General features: G+C 42.8%; 1 protein-coding gene across 1 annotated transcript in view; it reads left to right on the top strand.

Moving 5' to 3' along the window:
- The window catches only part of NOL10 (nucleolar protein 10), a 118,480-nt gene extending 97,126 nt beyond the window's left edge, over positions 1-21,354 (top strand). The window contains exons 18-21 of the mRNA XM_039460578.2: positions 4,692-4,865; positions 5,143-5,390; positions 15,550-15,652; positions 20,796-21,354. Coding sequence (XP_039316512.1) covers positions 4,692-4,865; positions 5,143-5,390; positions 15,550-15,652; positions 20,796-20,915 — 645 coding nt within the window. The 3' untranslated portion in view covers positions 20,916-21,354. The remainder of the gene's footprint in view (positions 1-4,691; positions 4,866-5,142; positions 5,391-15,549; positions 15,653-20,795) is intronic.
- Positions 21,355-22,034: the final 680 nt, after the last annotated feature.

Genomic DNA, 22,034 nt, shown 5'->3' with positions numbered 1-22,034 from the left:
TCCTGTGCTGCAGGTTCATTCTTAATCTAGTTCTGTCTTCGGTGCTGGGGAATTTTCTCGAAAAAAAATTTCAATTCGTTTTTCCTGCCATGATCTGTAGTTATTTTTTGGCAGTGAAGAATAAGGGAGTTAAAAACTGAATGAAACTCTAGGTAGGGACAGAATCCCTCAGTCACTGTGTGGTGACTTTGCCAAACTGTCTATCTGGGGAAGGATGCTGCACATGTCATTGTCTCTTAGGTCATTTTCTTGGCTGCTCATGTCCTCCTGCTTGCTGGATAAAGGCCTGGCTGCCGGCATTCTTAGAACTGACCACTGTATGTCACAAGAGGTTGGAGGTGTCCGGGGGCACCTCAGCCCCTTGTGCCAGCCGTACCCTCCCCTCCTTGTGGCCAGCACACCTCACTTGCTCTTGCAGCACCAGCCCCAAGCGGGCACCTCCTCAGTGGTAAAGGGTAAAGGGCCGGGGCCAGGCTTTCCAGAGCTGGGATGTGATTTTAAATAGGCGTCCTTTCTGGCTCCCAAATTTTTTTTTTTTTTTTTTTTTTTTTTTTTTTTTTTTTTTTTTTTGAGACGGAGTTTCGCTCTTGTTACCCAGGCTGGAGTGCAATGGCGCCATCTCGGCTCACCGCAACCTCCGCCTCCTGGGTTCAGGCAATTCTCCTGCCCCAGCCTCCTGAGTGGCTGGGATTACAGGCACGCGCCACCATGCCCAGCTAATTTTTTGTATTTTTAGTAGAGACGGGGTTTCACCATGTTGACCAGGATGGTCTCGATCTCTCGACCTCGTGATCTACCCGCCTCGGCCTCCCAAAGTGCTGGGATTACAGGCTTGAGCCACCGCGCCCGGCCCTGGCTCCTAAATTTTTATCACCCCTTTTTCCTTTCCTTCTGTTCCTTAAGGGTTTATGTCCTTTTTAAAAAGCTCCTTTTCTGTTGATCTAGTGAGATTTTAGAAGCGATTAGAAGCCACTGTCTTTACTCAGAAGTCTGTACCAATCCAACTTCATGGGTACCATAGCATTGAAAGAACTAATTTGATTGGCCAGGTGTGGTGGCTCACGCCTGTAATTCCAGCACTTTGGAAGGCTGACGTGGGTGGATTGCAAGATCAAGAGTTCGAGACCAGCCTGACCAACATGGTGAAACCCCATCTCTACTAAAAATACAAAAATTAGCCGGGCATAGTGGTGTGTGCCTATAATCCCAGCTACTCAGGAGGCTGAGGCAGGAGCTTGAACTGGGGAGGCAGAGATTGCAGTGAGCCGATACTGCTCCACTGCACTCCAGCCTGGGGACAGAGACTCCATCTCAAAAAAAAGAACTAATTTGTTTCAAATGGCAGTCCTTCTTCACGTATGTTACTATGTTGGAACAAAATAATAGTAGGCATCCTACTCAGACAGATGCCATTCTTTGAGGTAGGACTGTGGTATGAACAGTGCTTTAATGTTTTCTTATTTAATGCTAAAGTCGAGCATGTGTAGACAGGTGTTTCTAGGATGGATCACTAGTCAGACACTTGTAAGCTCCTATAGAACATTACTAACTATACCTTATCCTTTTTTTCCTTAAGACAGCTGTGAAAACAGACAGACTAGGAAAAAACCCTGAGGGAAATATTTTTACAGCTGGGTCAGAAGAGGTTTTATTTTATAGTTGTTCATGCAAAGCATACTTGTCTTTAGGCGATGCAGTTGATTTAAATTAAGAAAAAAATCTTAATACCAGCCATGTAGTCTTTGTAACATTTTCTCTATTTATCAAATATGATTATTACTTTAATAAATATAGTAAGATGAAAAGAAAATATTTGTCCTTGGGGTTTTTTAACCTGAAAATGTGTAATAGGCACATAGATATTCATTTGAAAATATCTGGATCTTAGGCAATATCACCTATCCCATATTTACAGATAGCTCCAAAATTTACATCATAGCCCCCTCCTTTCTCCTGAGACATGGCGTGTTGTTCCCAGACACCTAGTGATGTCTGTCCGAATCCTTGTGCTCTTTTCCCGGGGCCGCAGGCCGAGGCAGCCTTAAATGGAGCGTGATTGCTTCCCCTTCACTCCACCCATGCACTGTTTCCTAATGCTCGCCAGTGATGGAGCCTAACCCAGTGTCGCCAGCTTTCTAGTTGCTTAAGCTAGATGTTTGAGAGAAGTTTCTAACCCTGTTTTTAATTCTTAACCTTCCCATCTCCATAGCTGGAACTGTCGATTCTAATTTAGAAATGTATCTCACAAGTTCCAGCTGCCCTAATTCAGGCCCTGCCTCTTTGGCCAGTTTTCTTAAAATGCCTTCTTAGTCTTCTCATGACACTCACTTCTTACTCAGCAGTCAGACATCGTGCTGCTGCATACTCTTGAAGCACAATTTTGGGTTTTTTGTTTGTTTGGTTTTGGGGTTTTTTGAGACAGGGTTTCTCTGTCACCCAGGCTGCAGTGTATGGCATGATCTCGGCTCACCACAGCCTTGACTTCCCAGTCTCAAGCAACCCTCCCACTTTAAACCTTCCGGGTAGCTGGGACTATAGGCATGCACTACCACACTTGACTCATTTTTTGTATTTTGTATAGACAGGGGCTCACCGTGTTGCCCACCTGGTCTTGAACTCCTGGCCTCAAGTAGTCCTCCCACCTTGGCTTCCCAAAGTGCTGAGGTTGCAGGCGTGAGCCACCACACCTGCTCAGAAGCACAGTTCTGCCATCTGAGAGTCCTGACGCATACTTCTGTTACCATCCACCTTCTCCGTCCGCCCTCCTTTCCTCTCTCCCTCCTTCTCCTTTGTTTCTCTTCCTCTTCCTCCTCTTCCTCTTCCTCCTCTGCTCTGCTAGTGGTTTACCCTTATATCATCAAAATAACAGTCATGGCATTTAACATCTTTTTACAGTATGGCCTGATCAAAAAATCATTTTCAAATTGCATCATTCTTTTGTCATCAGACTCTTCACCCCTCCCCTGTCAGCCGGAAATGCTGTCTCTTCAGATTTCTACCTGTTGAAACCTATTCATCTTTCTAGCCGCCTCCTTCCTGGTGCCACACCCCAGGGCCCTTCCTGGGGTGTCATTTGTTGGGATTCCTTTGTCTGTCCACTGGTGTGGCATTTTCAGCATTACTGAGCAACCTCCAGAAGGGGCCTAGTAGCAAATGTGTTTGTAATGTTTTTTCTTCCTTACTAGATTAGGATCAGGAACCAGATCTTATCTTTCTTTTTCCCTTCCTCGGCTTTCTTGGAAACGATGTTTCATCAGGGACGACTTGTTGTACTTTAATATCTCAGAATTTTAGGTAAGGGTGTATCTGTGTTTAGGGACATACAAATAATAAACAGGCCAGTTTCCTTAATATCTTATGATTTACTAAACTTTTGTATAGGTCTGTCACACAAGTCATATTCAGAACTTAACCGCTTGCAACCTTGTTTACTGTCAACAGTGGAGAAATAGTAAAGCAGTCTGCTGAGCAGTCCATCACAAACAGGGCAGCTTTTTCCAGTGGTGTTCAGGGCTTTTTACTCTGATCAACAAACAATTCTAAGTAAGCCGTTTTCATCTGGTTTCCAAGCCTATAGCAGAGAAGGATTTAGAAATGTATAAGAAAGTCCTAAATGTATAAGATTATCTGTCATCTTACTTAAGTGACCAGGTAAGTTTATAGTACAGTTTAGAAAACCTTCCATTGAAAATGGTACCAAAAAAAGGAATTTCGTGTCAGTCCTGAGCTATCTAAATGGGTCTCAGTAGCCAAAGTTTTCGTATCTGAGGGATACGTGATATCCTTTGACAACAATAGATGACTGAGGGGAGAAGATTGATAAGTCCACCCTGTACGGGATGGAAATGTTCCTCCTGTCTCCCAGTAACTCAGCTGGAATGGGTGAACTGACACTCCCAGCTTCCCCCATCCCGCTTTGTGAGTTACTGACTTTGTATACTTCCTCCCAGTTTGGAATCTGAAGTTGCAAGAATGGCTTATTTTAAGTCAGTATAGTAGCTAAACTGTAAAGGCCCTGTTTTCAGGTACAATCGCTCATGCCTGTAATCCCAGTACTTTGGGAGGCTGAGGCACGAGAAATTGTTTGAGCCCAGGAATTCAAGACCAGCCTGGGCAACATAGAGAGACCTGTCTCTACAAAAAATTAAAAATTAGCCTGGTGTGGTGGTGCTCCTGTGGTCCCAGCTAGTTGGGTGGCTGACTGAGGTGGGAGGATCGCTTGAGCCCGGGAGGTTGGGGCTGCAGTGAGCTGTGATTATGCCATTGCGTTCCAGCCCGGGTGACAGAGGGAGACCCTGTCTCTAAAAAATAATAAAAGCCATGTTTCAAAAACTTATGTATTTTCTTGAAGTGTATTTTTTGCATTAAAATGGTAATTGAAGAAATTCTTTGTAATGTTTAGGCATGAAGTTAGCTGAAAGGCTCATTCTTAGCTCATTGTGTGTAATGGCCAAGTGGTATAGATCATCTGCTAAGTAGATTCACAGAGGTTGTTTTGGTGGTGGAGCTAAAACCTAGGGACAAGTAGAAAGTTCTGCAGGAAATTTCATAATGAGTTAATAATGTATGCCTCATGCAGCTTATTAATTTATAATAGAATCAGTGTTTTAAAACCATGCTTCTGGCCAAATCAAAAATTTAAGTTAATCAGATCAACTTCAATTTTTACATACTTTTTTTCCTCCTTATAGAGTCTTCCTAATATTCTCACTGATGATCGCTTTAAAGTTATGTTTGAGAACCCTGACTTCCAAGTAGACGAAGAGAGTGAAGAATTCAGGCTTCTGAATCCACTTGTTTCAAAAATTAGTGAAAAAAGAAAGAAGAAACTAAGACTCTTAGAGCAACAAGAGCATCGTGAAAAAGTAATGTACTCCTTATCATTTAGAACTTGCTACTGCGTCTTTAATATAATGTTTTCTTTGTAAGCTAGAGAGTCTTTGATTATACTTGAGATGTAATTACATATTAAGTGGTTGACATTGGGCTTAGGAGTATTATCTTATTTAATTAAATGTATTTCTTCTGATACATGCTGTGGAGCAGCTGTCACGCACTCAATAATGGGCCAGTGCCGCTTAAAAGAAACCAAGGGGTCTGTGTTTGGGGAGAGGAGCTGCTACTCACTATTTTTATTCTCAGGAAGAGGAGGAAGAGCCGGAAGGAAAACCGAGTGATGCAGAAAGTTCAGAGAGTTCAGATGATGAAAAAGCCTGGGTCGAAGAGGTCAGGAAGCAGCGCAGACTCCTCCAGCAGGAGGAAAAAGTGAAGCGGCAGGAGCGACTCAAGGAGGACCAGCAGACAGTCCTAAAGCCCCAATTTTATGAGATCAAAGCAGGAGAAGAATTTAGAAGCTTCAAAGATTCTGCCACAAAGCAGAAACTGATGAAGTGAGTAGCACTGCCTGAGTGTCCAGTTGACATGTGGCTGAGCCCTTGGGTTTCCTCTCTGGCACATTGCCTTAAAGATGACACTTCTGTCTTTGATGGAGGTGCAGGGGGTGGAGAGGACGAGGGAAGGAGGAGGTGAGGCCGTGCGGGAGGTGATGTGACAGAATCACCCAGCCGGCCTGAGAAGAGCGTTGCTAGTGAAGTACGTTGGTCTCCAAGGAATTTACTTACTTGTAATGACAACTTTTGAGGTATCGTTTACATGCAGTAAAATAGAGGGTATAGGTGGCCTTACGAGAATCAGTAGAACGCTTTTAAGCTGCAGAAGCCACACACGTTCATCCTTGTTCTTTCCCTAGGGGGCCCCTTGACCTACAAATACTTACGCTGTGCCCTACAGATCAGTGGTTTTGGACAGTGGCAGTTAGGAGATGACTAATTTTCTTTTTCTTTCTTTCTTTCTTTCTTTTTTTTTTTTTTTAAAGACGGGGTTTCACCATGTTGGTCAGGTGCTTGGATTACAGGCATGAGCCACTACGCCCGGCTAAGATGACTAACTTTCTGCTTCTTCACAAAGTTATTTTAAGAAGCGAGAAGCTCAGTTCTGTTTACCCCATCTCAGTTTACCTGGTTATTGAAAAAGTTACTTGGAAAATTTGCCAGAAATTTTAAGTCATTTTCAGGAAAATCGAGAGATCAAAAAGAGTGGTATTCTGGAATAGTCAAATACATAGAGAGAGACAGAAAGTAGAATGGTGGCTGCCAAGTGTTTCATGGGTGTAGAGTTTCGGGTTGGATTATGAAAATGTGCTGCAAATAGTTGGTAGTGATGGTTGTACAGCAGTGTGAATGTACTTCAGTGCTGCGGAACTGTCCACTTAAAAAATGGTTAAAATGGTAAGTTTTGTGTTACAAATATTTACCACCCCTCCAAAAAAATTAACCTTCCCCCAAAAAGATAGTTTTATTGGAATAATTTTCAGTTGTCCGGAGTCTGAGTCAGGAACAAGCAAGGTGTCAAGACCGAATTGTATATAAACTCTACATTATGCAAGTGTCTGAGAATTTCTAGACAAAGTATTAATACACAAGATTGGAATACGCTGGACAGTCATAGGAGATGTCTTAAAAGAATAGCTTGAATGCCTGGGGAGCCAAAGGAGCAGTCCCCAGGGTGAATAAGAGTGGACAGGATAGACGAGGTCTTAGGTTGGGCTCATCACTTTTCTTTACCTGGTACTTCTCCGGCTCCCAGCTCTCCACGCAGGAGAAGGCGTTTTTTCCCGAAGTGGGAGGAGGAAAGGCGTGGGGAGGACACCGGTGAGCAGGTGGAATTGTTTCTGGGGTTGAGATACGTCTTATTCATCTTTATTTCACCAGCCTCTAGCAAATATCTGCCACACCAGCTGTATTGAGTCTCTCAATTTAGAATTCAGAAGCATCTCAAAATTCTGGTTCTGGTGAACTAGCAAAAGATTTGTCCACAAGTAAAGAAGCTAGTAGAGTTGACCCCTGAACAACTTAGGACTAGCTAGGAGCACCAGCCCCCTGCAAAGTAAAAAATGTGCATTTAACTTTCTGTTTGTTTGTTTTTCACTAGAAAGCCTAGAACCTGACGCATACTTTTTTTTTTTTTTAAACCTTTCTGGTGACTTAGAACATAGAACTTCCTCCCAAAATTTACTAATAGCTTATCGGTGACTGGAATTTTTAACAATCAAGAGTCAATTATCACATATTTTGTATGTTCTATGTATTGTATACTGTACTCATTCAAGAAGATAAAGCGGAGGAAAAAAAAGTCATTAAGAAAATCATAAGGAAAGGAAAATAATACTATTCATTAGGTGGGAGTGGATTATTATAAAGCATTCATCCTTGTCTTCACGTTGAGTGGTCTTAGGAGGAAGAAGAGAAGGGATTAGTCTTCCTGTCTCGGATGGCAGAGGTGGAAGAGGAGGAGGTGGAAGGGAGGTGGAAGAGGCAAGTGAACGGTGTTAACTTTTATCAAAAGAACTCTGCGTGTCAGTGGAGCAGTGAGTTCAAACCCATGTTACTCGAGGGTCAGCTGTAATGTTCTTGATATCTTCTGAAGGTGTTTTCTTTACTGACCAACCTCACTTTTTAAAATAACAACTTTCCTAAGATATAATTTTTGTAACATCCAATTCATCTACTTAAAGCATGCAGTTCACTGCTTTTTAGTGTATTCAGAGTTGTATAACCATCACCATAATTTTAGAACATTGTCATCACCCCGGAAAGAAACTCTGTGACTCAGGGGCAGTCACCACACATTTATTTAGCCTACCCCATCTCCCATTCCAAGCCAGTCACTAGTTTGCTTCTCTGTCTCTATAGATTTGCCTATTCTCATATCTCATGTAAAAGGAACTGTGCAATGTGTGGCCTTTTGTGGCTGGCTGGCTTTCTTTTAGCACAGTATCTTTAATGTTCATCTGTGTTGTAGCATCTGTCAGTATAGTCAGCCCTCTGTATCCATGGGTTCCTCATCCATAGATTCAACCAATATGAGTTGAAAATACTCAGAAAAAATTTGTAACTGTACTGAACATGTACAGACTTTTTTCTTGACGTTATTCCCTAAGCAATACAGTATAGCAACTACGCATGTAGCATTTACATTGTATTAGGTATTATAAGTGATCTAGAGATAATTTAACGTATAGGGGAGGGTATACACAGGTTATATGGAAATACACCATTTTATATAACTGGAACATTCATAGATTTTTGTATCAAAGGGAGGTCCTAGAACCAATTCCCCAGCAGATTCCAAGGGACAACTCTACTCCATTTGTTTTTATTACCAAGTAATATTCCAGCGTATGTGTGTAGACCAGTTTATGTATCTCTTCGTTAGTTGATGGACATGTGGGCAGTTTCTACTTCTTGGTTATTACGAATAATGCTGCTGTGAACGTTGGTCTATACAGTTTTACATGTTTTCATTTATGTCAAGAATTGGAAGAAATTGCTGGTCATATAGTAACTCTGTGTTTAGCCTTTTCAGAAACTGGCAGACTTGGCCAAAGGCTGTGCCATTTGACATTCCCCAGCAGTGTGTGCAGCCTCACCTTTTATACAGCTGTTATTCGTAGGTGTTTTATTTGGAGTCCCGCTCAGAAGCAGAGGGAGTCCTGCTTGTTTGTACTGTTCTGGTTCCGTGGAGTGAATTTCCTTGTTGAGTATATGCTGTTCTTGTCCTGCCCTATTTACTGCTTTATCTCTGGCTCTTGAATAAGTACTAGAATAAAGTGGGCACTTGAGAAATACTTGCTGAAAATGTGAATCTTCTTTGCCTTGACAACCCGTCAGGCAACTCAGAAGTTACTCCTTCAAGATTGCTGAGAAAGGACTTACTTTCCCCATAACCATTGACCAGGAAAGGTGGGAGCAGTTGTTTTGAGTGTAACCATGGCAGCAGGAGGCTGTGATTTGGGGGTAGGCGGTGTGACTAATCTCTAACATAGGCGGTGTGACTAATCTCTAACATTCTTCCTTCTGCCTGGGGGCGGCAGTGGGATATGGAAGTATAAACAAAGGGGATACAAATTTATATCTAAGAATAAACAATAGCGAGGTGAATACACTGCACTTAAGCGTTCTTACTAAGTTAAATATCACTAAGTTAAACATTCTTTTTGAGAACTATGTAAGTGATAATACTTACATGAGTATTTAGTGAAACATGATACTTCAGAGAACTAAAGTGACTCTTGATGTTTATTCTGCAAGTTACCGCAAGCCAGTCAACAACAGATAACGTCAGATCGAGTATGTTATATTTAAATGTTCCCTTGGATTTGCCCAGCTTTAAAACTGTTTCTATAAAGGGAAAGGTGGATTGTGATTGGTAGCTGGAGACTTGAGTGAGCTGTCTGTGTTGCTTGATGTAGTCATATGGCTTTAGGTAAACACATATGTCTGTTGACACGTATTTTTATGCCTTACAGTGTGCTAACTTTGTGAGTCTGTTCATCCACTTATCAGCCTCTCCACCACCCATTCATTCATCAAGTATTTCTCAACTGCCCAGTGCGAGCAGACCGCCATTCTAGACCCAAGGGATGGAAGAAAGACATGGCCTGCGTGCCTGAAGTGCTCATGGGAAAGGAACAGAAGAAGGAAGGGCTGAATCTGAGGGGACTGGAAGTCATACGGAAACTGGTCTTGGAAAGATGCAGAGCGGAGGCCTCAGGGCTAGTGGGAAAGAATGCGTTTTTGGCAGAGGCAAGCATGGCCACAGGCAGGACACAGGCAGGTGTGTGAAGGGTGGGGGGTGCCCTCCTATAGCCAGAGCACTGGGTGCGTGGAGGAGTGGCTGACCAAGCACTGGAAAGCCACCATCTTACAGCTTAGATGAATGGGATCAAATATATCCCAACCCCTCCCCTAGTATTATAAATACTTTTATAATAAAAGTACCACATGATTGTTGTAGCAAATAAAAACATAGCCATAAAAAGTTCCTGTTCCCGGAAGCCTGTTAGCAAAATATCTCCGTTTTAGAAAGACAATGTGGAGAGAAACTGGTCACCCAGAGACCAGCTCTCAAACTGTTAGAATCATGCCAGTTAGAAGGGCCACAGGCCTGAACGATGGAGCGGAGGGGAGCAGACAGACCAAAAGATTCAGAGTGCGAAAGAAAAATGGGCACAAACTCCCACATCGGTTCCTCATATCCAAGGAGAAGGGAACAGGGATGATGCTGAGGTGTCTTGTCAATGTTGCCATTGAGGTAAAAAATACAGAGTACTAAATAGGTGTAAGGCTAAACGCAGTGAGCTGGGTTTTGTGCGCATTACGCAGATGGAGCCCAGGCGTCCTCTCAGTCAACGTTCAATAAACCAATGGCAGTGTCCATCGGGCCCATGAAGAGGCAGCTGGAGATGTCACTTTGAGAGCTACCAGCTTTCACTGTGTGCTCAAGATCATGAATGAAAAGAGATTTACTGTAATCGTATAGAGTAAGATTAGGGTTAAGAATAGAAGCCTGGGGAAAACCAAATATTTCTACTTGAATCTGTGATAAAAATCCATTCCATACACCTCTCTGGAGAAAAATACAAATGCCTGTGACACATTTGCATAGGATTTTAGAGACCTCCCAGATGCACGGATTGCCTAGGGCTAGGACTTCTGTTAGAGAGCAGGCAAAGGAGAAGATGGGCAGTAAAAATCCTGGAGTTGTCCAAGAGCTGAGGGGAAAACAGGAAAAGGTCAAACACGGAGAGTGTCTCAGAGGAGGGCGTGCTGCTAACGCCAGCGGAGCGGGGGCCCAGGCACGAAGGTTGGGAAAAGGCCAGGATGCCGATGGCCTTACCGAGATGTGATTCTCAGTCCAGCCAAATGGCTGACTGCAGTAGAGAGATGAGTGACTGGGAGATAGAAAATATGGTGAACAGTTAGTGTTTGTGAGTCTTTCAAGAAGTTTGGTAGTAAAAGAAAGGGATGAAAGCCAGTAACTTGATGGGAAGCAGTTTATAGACGAGAGATGTGGTTTGTTAGTAGTCAGAGAAGACTCAGCCGTGGAAAGAGGGTACTAAGGAGTGGAGAGAATTGAGTCAGTTGACACAGTAGCATTTGGTAAGGAACTGGGTGGCAGTGGGCCCGAGTATCAGGTAAGGAGAGCCTCAGAAAAGACCAGGAATGCATCCTCAGAGACACGGAGGAAAGAAGCCCGATGCGTGGACGTAATTCTGTTTATAGGTGGAAAGGGTGGGAAGTCCACACGCTTGTCGGCCTCAGGAATCTGGGCACGTCAGCCTTTTCCGGTAGTGGAGCAGCCGTGACCTGCAAGGTGTAGTAGTGGAGGTGTGTGCGTTGGTGAACAGTGGCGGAAGACAGTCCCTAGAATGAAAACTCCACATTTCAGCAGATTAAGGATAGCTCCTCTTCGTGAGTAGTAAACACTAGCTGCCAGGAGGCTTTTCAGTTCTGTTTATGAAAGCATTCTTTGAAGTCCCTGCCCTGTGGTAGGTCCTAGAAATTCAAAGATGTTTAAGAAGTTCCTGCCTTTGGGGAGCTCATCTTCACCAGGTGGCTGGGTAGCTTTTGTTGAGCTGCTTATGCCTGCAGCATCGTCCGCTTTGTGAATTAAGGTAGCATATTTTTACTCTTCAACTCACGTTCCTCTGATAGTGGGTAAGAGCTGAGATAATGCAGCCTTGTTTTAATATAAGCATTTAAAAATTTAATCTGGGAAGTAATGAAATTCCAGGCTTAAATTTTTAAAAAGAGCATCTTTTATTACTCAAGGAGTATGTACTCAAGGAGTATGTACTCAATAGTATGTAGGCATGTTATTATTGTAACAGTGCAGAGTGTGGACTGAAAGTTAAAGTCTCTCCTATCCCCACCTCCCTCCGTGAGCTCATGGCTGTGTGTGCACCATACTGCTCACCTTTAAAAGATGCGTTTACTCCCGTATGTGTCTGCACTCAGATCTATAGTTGTAGCTTTTTTCTTTAACATGAATGGCTCATACTCTGTTATTTTTTGAGATGGTCTCACGCTGTGGCCAGGCTGGAGTGCAGAGGTGCAGTCATGGCTCACTTCAGTCTCAACCTGCTGGGCTCAAATGATCCCCCCACCTCATTCTCCTGAGTAGCTGCAACTACAGGTCACCACATGTGACTCATTTTTAAATTTTTTGTCCAGATGGGGTCTCATTTTGTTGCCCGACTGGTCTTGAACTTCTGGCCTCAAGATATCCTCCTGCCTCAGCCTCCCAAAGTGCTGGAATTGCAGGCACAAGCCACCCTGCCTAGCCTAATTGTACTGTTTAACTTGCTCTTTTCATTTAACAGCACATCTTCGTAGGTCCAGCAAGTCTACCTTCTGGCTGCATAACTATTTCCTAAGGTGGATGTGCTGTGATTTACGTAATATTCCTCTAACTGGATGTTTAGGTTGCTTATTTTGCTTCTCTTGCCCTTTTCACAGTCACAAATATGTACACACATGGACAAGTATTTCTTTAGGATATATCCCTAGTAGGAGTTTGCTGGATCAGCAGGGGTATGTGATAGAGACTGCCAAATCACCCTCCCAAAAGGCTTGAGCACTTTGCAGTCTGGCCAGAGTGCCTGTTTTCCCACACCCCAGCGACAGCGGCTATTAGGAATCTTTTAAATTTTAGTTATGCCTATAGATGAGGCATCAGAGTTCATGGTTGCTTGAGTTTAAGTCTCCTAAAATAGGGCCTTTGAAGCAACACATGTAAACTTAACGCATTCAAATAAAGTTTCCAGTAAACCTTAGGCATATGTAAATATTTGTCAAAGGTACTTATTTAAAGCTAAGTACGCCGGGCACAGCAGCTCATGCCTGTAATCCCACTTATAACATTTTAAAACCTGTATCTTTTTTCTTAGCAATCACAAGTTTGGGGATTGTTTTTAATCTGCTTGTTTCAATTAGATTTTCCCCTAGAAACCTTTACTATAAACTAGTGGAAAAGTCCCCCATGGCCGACAGACCTAAAGTAAAGCCTAGGCGGGGAAAAGAGTACGGAGGAGGAGGGGAGGGAAGGCTGGTTCTGCTGTCCTCCTCTGCACCTGCCAGTGTCCTGGAGGAAACATACGGAGAAGCACCTGCAGCGTGCTTTTCTGCCTTTCGTTTTCCCGTTCAATAAGGAGTTTTCAGGTGTTCCTAGAGCAGTGTCGACTTCTTAGGTCTCTGACCAAAGTCACACTCAAGAAGCAGGCTGTGGAACTGCTGGTTAGCAAAGGCTTTCAGTAAACTGACTTTCAAAGGGAGGGAAGTGGAACTTCTTTAATGTAGAAATCTCCACACACAGCCCTGTTTGTGTCTGATCTTCTGCCATGGCTCATTCTAAAACCCAGCTTGTTTTTCCAAGTAGCCTAAACAGAACAAGTTTTTACAAGTGCACATTGAAAGTACATTGACAGAAAATCCGGAATGTGTATGCCCTTTCATGGAGGAAATAAGGTCATTCTTAACAGAGTGATAATTTCCCACAATTTACTGGAAAAGTCTCTTGCTTCCTAAATTACTGTTTTATGTATATCATCTTGTCCCAGTGGTTCCATAGTTATTTGGAATTCTTGTTACCTTTTTTTTTTTTAAGTGAAAGCAAGTTTATGAAGAAAGTAAAGGAGTAAAAGAATGGCTACTCCGCAGGCACAGTGGCCGTTACCTTTTAAACCTCAGAGTTTGTAGCTATGAAAAGAAAGAAGAATGAGCTGAACAGGTTGAGGAATGTGCTGAGGCTCACACAGTTCACATGCATGCTAGAGTCCGTTTACACTTCGCTTTTGAATTGTTAGAAGCAAAAAAAGCTAACGTAAATCTTAATTTCATTCAGTTTGTCATGTGGAGGCTTGTCATTGAGAATACTTAATGGACAAGTTTCCCGAACCAAACTGTATAAATCAACTATGGTCTGACACAGGCCTGGAAGCTGGCAATTCTGAAATTGGAATCCTGGGCTTAGAACCGAATCCTTACCTGGCCTGGGGCAAGTCATTTCACATCTTACCTCCCTTTTTTTGCTATCTATAAAGGATAAATACTTCTGTCTCAGGGATGTTGAAAGGATTAATTAGTTAGTCTATAAAGAACTTTGAAGATGAAAAGTACTTTAAAAGTGCTTCTTAATAACATTATTGCTTAGAAAAGAGTTTCACTTTTATGCTAACCACTTTATGTCTCAAATTATATAAAGAAGGTATGTTTAGTACGTTACTACAAGTTGTAAACTAGAGATAAATTTCTCATGGTGTGAACATCAAACATTAGCTTCGGAATTTCAAAGGAGCATCACTTTGTCTTGGAGATCATTTAGGAGCTGTAATTAGTTACAAAGATCATATTTCAGGGAAAAGAAGACCATTTCAAACAGTTCAGCCTTTTTTTTTTTTTTTTTTTTTTTTTTCCTTTTTTCTTTTTTCCAGTCAAGTTTCTCAGCACTCAGTTTAAAGGGCTGCATTGAATTTGGTCTGGGGCAGGGAGGGCAGGAGACAGAGTGTACTATTCTTGAGGAGGGAACAGAGTAGAAAAGAACCAGATTCTTTTGTCTTCCCTCTCATCTCTCAATCTTCTCGGGGGATAGGAATCTATGGCTTTAGCCATTTCTGGAAAAAATTAACTGTTTAAACTTACTAAAATATATATCATTAGGCTTCATTCAGTGTATTTCCCTCTAAACCGCGTTAACCAAAAGGGCCAGTGTTCTAGTTTATAATAAAACATTATTATAACATGCAGTGAAGTTTCATACAACTGGTACAATATTCATATTCTTTATTGGAAGGCAGAGGAGGGGTTGTGTTAATTACACAGATGGCAGTGAAATGCAGGGTACAGCAGACTATAACAGAGACATAGATAAATAAGGAGAGCCTGGAAGAATTTGGAAAACGTGATCAAGAAAGGAGATTTAAATTTGGAATAAAGTATGTCAGAAAGAGTAATTCAAATAAGAAGCTACAAGGAAAGATAGCCGGAGAGATAGCAGTGGACAGAGCAGAACCCGGTAGAATTTACCCAAAGCGTAATTGCTTTTGTTTTCTCTCAGCGTCATCAGACATTCATGTCTCAAGCTGTTCATGCTGTGGGATGATGGCTTGCAGGCTACTGAGCTAAGACTGAGTGTAGGAGAAACCAGAATTATCCCAGCTCTTCTCTGTGGCTTGACCTGGAGGACTTAATTTGTGTTGGTTCCTTTGTAAAAGGTGGATGAGTGGCTAAAATAATCACATACTTGATTTGTGCATTGTTTAAATATCTCATTAGATCATAAATGCCACTGACCATTATAATCAATTAGGTGCTTCAAAAGTAGATTGCTCTTTGCATTTGGTCTTCAGAAATACGATTTATTTTAGCAAGGTAAGTAGCAGCCACTGAAGTGTTTGGTACTGCCGCTTAAAATATTCAATTAGTGGATGAGTTTTTGCCAGCCATTGTTTTCCAGTCTGTCTCTTGAATATGAATAACGACTCTTTGAGTGCACTTAATTCTTTCAATTTACTGTGCCAAATGAAGGATGTTTTCTGTTTACCACATGTGTAAACATTTTCCTTTGTGATCAATTCTAATCAAAACTTGTTTCAGATGGTAAATTAAAACATAATTCTGACTAATTTTGTGTCTTTTAAATTTCCCATAGCAAAACCCTTGAGGATCGTTTGAAGATTGAAGCAAAAAATGGGACATTGAGTGTATCCGACACCACTGTCGGCAGCAAACAGTTGACATTCACGTTAAAGAGAGTGAGTTGTCTTTTATTGTTGTTTTTAAATTCACGATAGGCTTTCAATAGTGTTTTCTGTGTGTGTCCCCAGAGCAGCCCTCTCATGCTTTTCCCCTATTGAGGAAGCTCTGTTCCCTGGCAGAGGCCCTGGCAGGCCAAATGTCTGACTGCAGCAAAGCGCAGGGTGTCGCTGGTGTCCCAAGGGAGGCAGGACTTAGTAGCCCTGGAGTTAGCTCTGTTGGAGACTAACCAGCTGTCTTGGTTTCTGGATTGCTGTGTGGCTTGAGGCTCGGCTTTGTAAAGCAAAAGCCCCATCCTGACCATCTAAGGATGTAGGGCTACCTCGTGTGTTGTGGACTTCGAAGAAGACGAGGAATTGGCGAGTTCTGTTGCCCCACGATGGTTATGCCCAACTTGCCCAGATACTATCGTTTTAGAAGACAGCCCACTCTGCCAGTGCTCACCCTATTCTCAGCTGGTTTCTAAGACCCGTTTTTTTAACCAGTGGTAATAATGCCCGTCACACATTGCAGGAGGAATAAGCTGCTTAAGTATTTACTGTTAACTGGATATAGTTTTATTTCTCCATTTTTTTCTCATTCATACTCAGTCCTCCTTAATACAGTCACCAAATAGAAAAGAATGACGAAGATTTCATCCCTTTTTTTTTTTTTTCCTAAACAGTAGTAGGGAGATTCTTTTTTAAAACTGAGATACAATTCACAGACCGTATGCATTCTTTTAAAGTGTACAGTTCAGTGGTTCTTAGTGTATTCACTGAGTTGGACAACCATCACACTAACCAATTCTAGAACGTTCTCATCACTCCAGAAAGAAGCCCTATACCCTTTAGCATTTCCTCCCGTGTTTTCATCCCCCAGCCCCTGGCCACCTCTAATCTACCTCCTGTCTCTATAGCTTTGCCCTTTCTGGACATTTCGTACAAATGGAATCACTCAGTATGAAGTCTTCTGTAACTGGCTTCTTTCACGGAGCATAATGTTTTCAAGGTTGATTCATCCAGTGGTGTAGCTGGAATCAGAATTGCATTTCTTTTCATGGCTGATGAATATACCATTGTATGTATATACCACATTTTGCTGTTCGTTCATGTTTTAAGGGACACTTGGGTTGCGTTTTTTGTTCTTTGGGGGGAAGCTATTAATAATCAGCTATGGAAATTAACGTGTAAATGTTTGCATGAACGTGTGTTTTTATGTATCTTGGGTCTATACCTCGGAGTGGAATTGCTGGGTCACATGGTGTAGCTATTTAACGTTCTGAGGAACCTATTAGACTGTTTCCCAAAGCGGCTGCACCATTTCACATTCTCACCAGCAGTGTTGGAGGGTTGCAGGTTTTCCACACCCACACCTGTCGCTGTCTGTCGTCCTTATTACAGCCATGCTAGTGGGCGGTGAGTGGTGCTGTCTGGTTTGCAGTTCCCTGATGACGTATCGTGTGCTCATTGGCCATTTGTGTATCAGCTCTGGAGAAACACCTCATCACGTCCCGTACCCATTCATCTCTGATTTCCCTCAAATTCTCCCAGCCTGCATCCAGGAGGCTTGCTTGCCAAGTGATAAAAACACTTCATTATTCTAAGTGCAAAAAGCTTTTCAGTTAATTCTGCCTGCTGAGAGCAAATTTACCCTCTTACATTTATCACTTATGTAAGCCAAATACACATTCAGAGGGACCCCACAGTGCCTATTCCTAATTTCGTATCAGTTTTCTTTATACCCGGAAGCATTCCTTGATTCCCTCTGAAATTCAGGTGATGTCAAGTGGGCGGGAGCAGCACAGCCTCCAAGGACCCCAGATCTGCCGCACAGCCGCTCAGCTGCTGCAGACACCCCTTAGTGGGGTCCATGGGCACCTACTTTGTAGTAACATGAAAATACAAGCCTTTTCCCACTGTTTTTGAAATTGGAAGGTACTGAGTTGAAGATCGGTCTAAAATTTGTGGTAACATGAAAATAAGATGGCTCTGAAATTATATTTTTGTTTATAAAAATAGTATTAAGAATTGCTTAAAAAGCCGGGCGCGGTGGCTCAAGCCTGTAATCCCAGCACTTTGGGAGGCCGAGGCGGGTGGATCACGAGGTCGAGAGATCGAGACCATCCTGGTCAACATGGTGAAACCCCGTCTCTACTAAAAGGTGCAAAAAAAAAAAAAAAAAATTAGCCAGGCATGGTGGCGTGTGCCTGTAATCCCAGCTACTTAGGAGGCTGAGGCAGGAGAATTGCCTGAGCCCAGGAGGCGGAGGTTGCGGTGAGCCGAGATCGCGCCATTGCACTCCAGCCTGGGTAACAAGAGCGAAACTCCATCTCAAAAAAAAAAAAAAAAAAGAATTGCTTAAAATGGCTTCATAACTGAATCAAGCAGAGGCTCTGAAACCGTTTTGAGGAATGTGTCAATGTTTGATGTACGTGTTTCCTCACTTGACTAACAACATTTTAGTTATTAAATCTCAGTTTTACTTGAGTAAGTTTCCAGTAAATTGTATGTCAGGCAGTTGTTCATACAGTTCTCTTTTTATACCGCAAGTTTGATATGCTCAGGTAGAATCTTGAGTTTTTCCCGTAGTTGTGTATTTACCTTCTAAAATGTCAGTAAAATTCAAGAGGAAAAATCTGTGCTTTAATGTTGTCTAAAATTGTATAGTGGCAAAACTGGGATTCAGTCCCAAATCTAATTTTTTTTGTTTTAGTCAGCAAGTCAGTAACTGGCACCCAAATCTAATTTTTAGATGCTATTTAGTACAGTTTCTCTTCAAGGCTGAGGCTGTTGCTGACACAGGTATGCCCGTTTCCACCTGTCCTCCTCCTCCCTCTGTGACAGGCGTGCTGGAGGCTGTGGGGAAGTAGTCAGGAAGAGGAGGCAGGAGACCTGGGAGAAGCACTCCCGCGCCCAGAGATCCTCCTGAATCCGTCACATGGCAGCAGGGTCTTCCGGATACAGCCGTGGGACAGAGGCTAGTCATAGTCCTTTTTCTGCAGGAACAATAGCCACTGCTTACAAGCTCCTCTCGGAGCTCCTACCTTGGTGGAGAAAGTCTGGCAGAGCTTCCCAACATGTGTTCCAGGAGATGTAAATAGCAATCCTGGAAGGTGACTGTTGCCATCAGACAGATAAGGAAAAACTTTGGAATTGATGTCCATGATGAAGACTCATGAGGTGCCTTAGCTTAGAAGCTCCACACACCTTGTTCATCTGTATTTAGCACATCCTTTTCCAAAGTCATGTGAAGAAACCCTTTTTTAATAAATCCTGATTAACATGAAGAAGCGAAATGTTGGTTTTTTGTTTGTTTGTTTTTACTAGCTTGCTTTTGAGAAGAAGTGAAACATTAAGTAACTGGTGTTGGTTCACTTGACAGGGCTCCTGATGGTGTCATCACTTGCTCAGCTGGGGAGTGTCAGAAGTTGTTCTGAGTTTTTCATTAATACACGTGTATTGATGTCTGCCTGGTGCTGCATGCTGGGGACAGACATGGCTCTTGCCACACAGTTCCCAGTCTATTAGGAGAGAGAGAGTGGGTAAAAGTTATATGCCTCTAATTATATCATTAGAGCTGTGGCAAGTGCTTCAAAGGAGAGCGGAGGGCTGTGAGAATGTTTGGCAGGGCACCCAGCTTTGCAGTTTGAGTAAGCACAGGACTGCACTGACATAGTATTTCTATTTTTAAAAAATCCTTCTGGCTGTTGCATGGAGAGTTGCCTCAAAGGGTATTTGAGAGGAAGCAGAGACCACAAGGAAGGCAGCTCCGTGGCGGCCGTGGTTAGGAAGGACAGCAGCTTGGGCTCAGGCGGGAGCCTCCAAGATGGACCACAGTGGAGGAGTTTGGGACGCACTTGGGAAGAATACACAGACCAGGATTTACTTTGAAAAGACAGTTGAAGAATGGTAATAGTCAGAGAAGGGACTTAAAGAGTTATTCAGAAACCCAGTTTAAGAGCTTCCTAGAATCAGAAAAATTATTTTCTTTTTTTTTTTTTTTTTGACATTACAAATTCCTTTCCTTCCCCACTATTCTCTCACTTCCAACTCTTTAAGAAGATTGGGTAATATCCACAAGAGGTGAATGTGGAGACTTTCTCCTCAAGGATGACATACAGGTGCATGTGTTTAGGTGTGTAAAAAATGCAGATCCCCATGAAGCAGGTTCCCTGGGTGTCCATAGGGCGCTGCTTTTCCGCTTTGTCAACTGCGGCCCCTGACAGTGCTTTCTCAATTTCCCATCTGTGCACTTCCTCCACTAAGAATGTCGTTTTTGACCTTTCCATGCAGGAGTTTGTATTTTCAAAACCATCAAGTGTGGTTTTAAAACCGTATAACTTACCTTTATTGTGGATTCTGCCTTGATACTCTTCTAAGAATTTCTGCTGAAAGGAGTTAAACTGTTTGGCACCAGGGGTGGGTTAGGGAGGAGCTCTAGCTTCCGTGTGAGAATGAGCGTCGAGGACACGCACGAGCGCCTTTCCAGCAGGCAGCCCAGAGTCCGCGTGCTCACTGCGGCTGCGAACTTGCGCATCGCCTGCTGAGCTTTTTTCAGTGATTCATGAGAGCAGTTTGCTGCTTTTAAGGAGAGATGGAGTTTTGGGAAACAGCTAAAAATTCTTGGGAACAAGTTCTAGCAAATGAATGCTTGAGTCTGGATAATAATGTACTTTTAGTACATTTAAGTATTTTTTCTTTTGTTTTTAATAACAGTGAGAATAAACTAATAGCTCTAGTTTGTAAACAAAGACCTCTAAAAGGAAAGTGGACACTCTGTAAGCGATGTCATCTTAAGGTGGCTCTTCTGTAGGCCCTTCTAAAACATCCCAGTGGTCTTGCGAGTTGTGTTGGTGGAAGAACCAGTCTCCTGCTTTGTAGTCAGACTGGTCTGTCAGGGCCCTTCTCTTGCCTGGGGTTCAGAATTTCTGCTTTTGCATTGATGGTGAAAGTTGGCCTTGGTCCTGCTGTGTCTGCCAGGGCAGCATTTGCCACAGCAGAGTCCCGGCGGCCCCACCGTGTCCCCTGGAGCCCATGGGCAGCGTTTCTCCTGAGAGCAGGTCTGAGATTGATGGTAGTACTGTTGGCCTCCTGATGGTTACCAGAAAAGAGGTACAGGATTTCCTCTCTTTCCTTCTACTCATTTAATTTTTTCTTTTAGTCTGAACAGCAGAAGAAGCAACAGGAGGCCGAGAAACTGCATCGACAAGAAAGGAAGAGACTCCGTCGTTCAGCCGGACACCTGAAGTCAAGACACGGAAGAAGACGGTCATTTCACTGATTTTGGAAGCGATCCTGCCTGTGATTAGGGAGGGGTTCAGCTCCCCCAAACTGATCGTCGTTAAACACAGACAAGGGAACACACATTTTTAAAGTTCCATTAAAGTTCCTTACCTTTGTAAGGAAATTCTCACACACAGAAGTAAAGATTTGAAAATCTGTGCCTCGTGGATTAGACTTTGAAGCTGGGCCTCGCTGACTGGCCACTGCATAGCCCCAAGGGTGCGCTTGTAAGTCATTCCTCTCTGTAAACATTGTCATTTTCACCATTGTTTTAATCATGTAAACCAGGTTTGTTTTTTGTTTTTTTTAAATGTGAAATGTACACCATGAAATGAAAGGTTTATCCTGTGCTAAAAACCATGATTGATGATGCTCTAGGAACTATTTTTTCTTACACTGCCTACTGCCATTCATGATTAAACCACCCAGAAATACCATCCCTGTTTTACCTGGTGTCTCTGTATTCCCTGTGTTTGTGTTTATAAGTGTATGTTGATAGGTTTGTCTAGCTTGTTTATTAGTTTGGGATTTGTTTTTACATAATTTATACCAAGAGAGTATAATCTAATGGTACAGGTTAAGAGCATCCCAAAGCCAAAAATCTAAAACTGTTTTGAGTACTGTATTTGTCTGTTCTCGCACTGCTATAAAGAACTGCCTGAAGCTGGGTAATTTAGTTGGTAAAGAAAGGAGATGTGATTGACTCACAGTTCTGCAGGCTGTACAGGAGGCAGGGCTGTGGAGGCCCCCGGAGCTTACAGTCATGGTGGAAGGCGAGGCGGAAGCAGGCACGTCCTACACGGCTAGAGCCAGAGGAAGAGGGCAAAGGAAGAAGTGCCCCACCTTTCAAACAGCGGATCCCATGACAACTCACTGTCACAGAACAGCAAGGGGGAGTCCATCCCCATGATCCCATCACCTCCCACCAGGCCCCTCCTCCAGCACCAAACATGACAATTTGACATGAGATTTGTGTGGAGACACAGAGCCAGACCAACTCAAGCACTGACTGACATTGGAGGAAAATGCTCATTAGAGCATTTCAGGTTTTGGATTTTCAGATATGGGATGCTCGACCAGTAAATATAATACAGATACTCTAAAACACACAAAAAAT

This window comes from Saimiri boliviensis, chromosome 1 (genome assembly GCF_048565385.1).
Source record: "Saimiri boliviensis isolate mSaiBol1 chromosome 1, mSaiBol1.pri, whole genome shotgun sequence".
Lineage (NCBI taxonomy): Eukaryota > Metazoa > Chordata > Mammalia > Primates > Cebidae > Saimiri > Saimiri boliviensis.
This window is presented reverse-complemented; position numbering and strand designations above follow the sequence as displayed.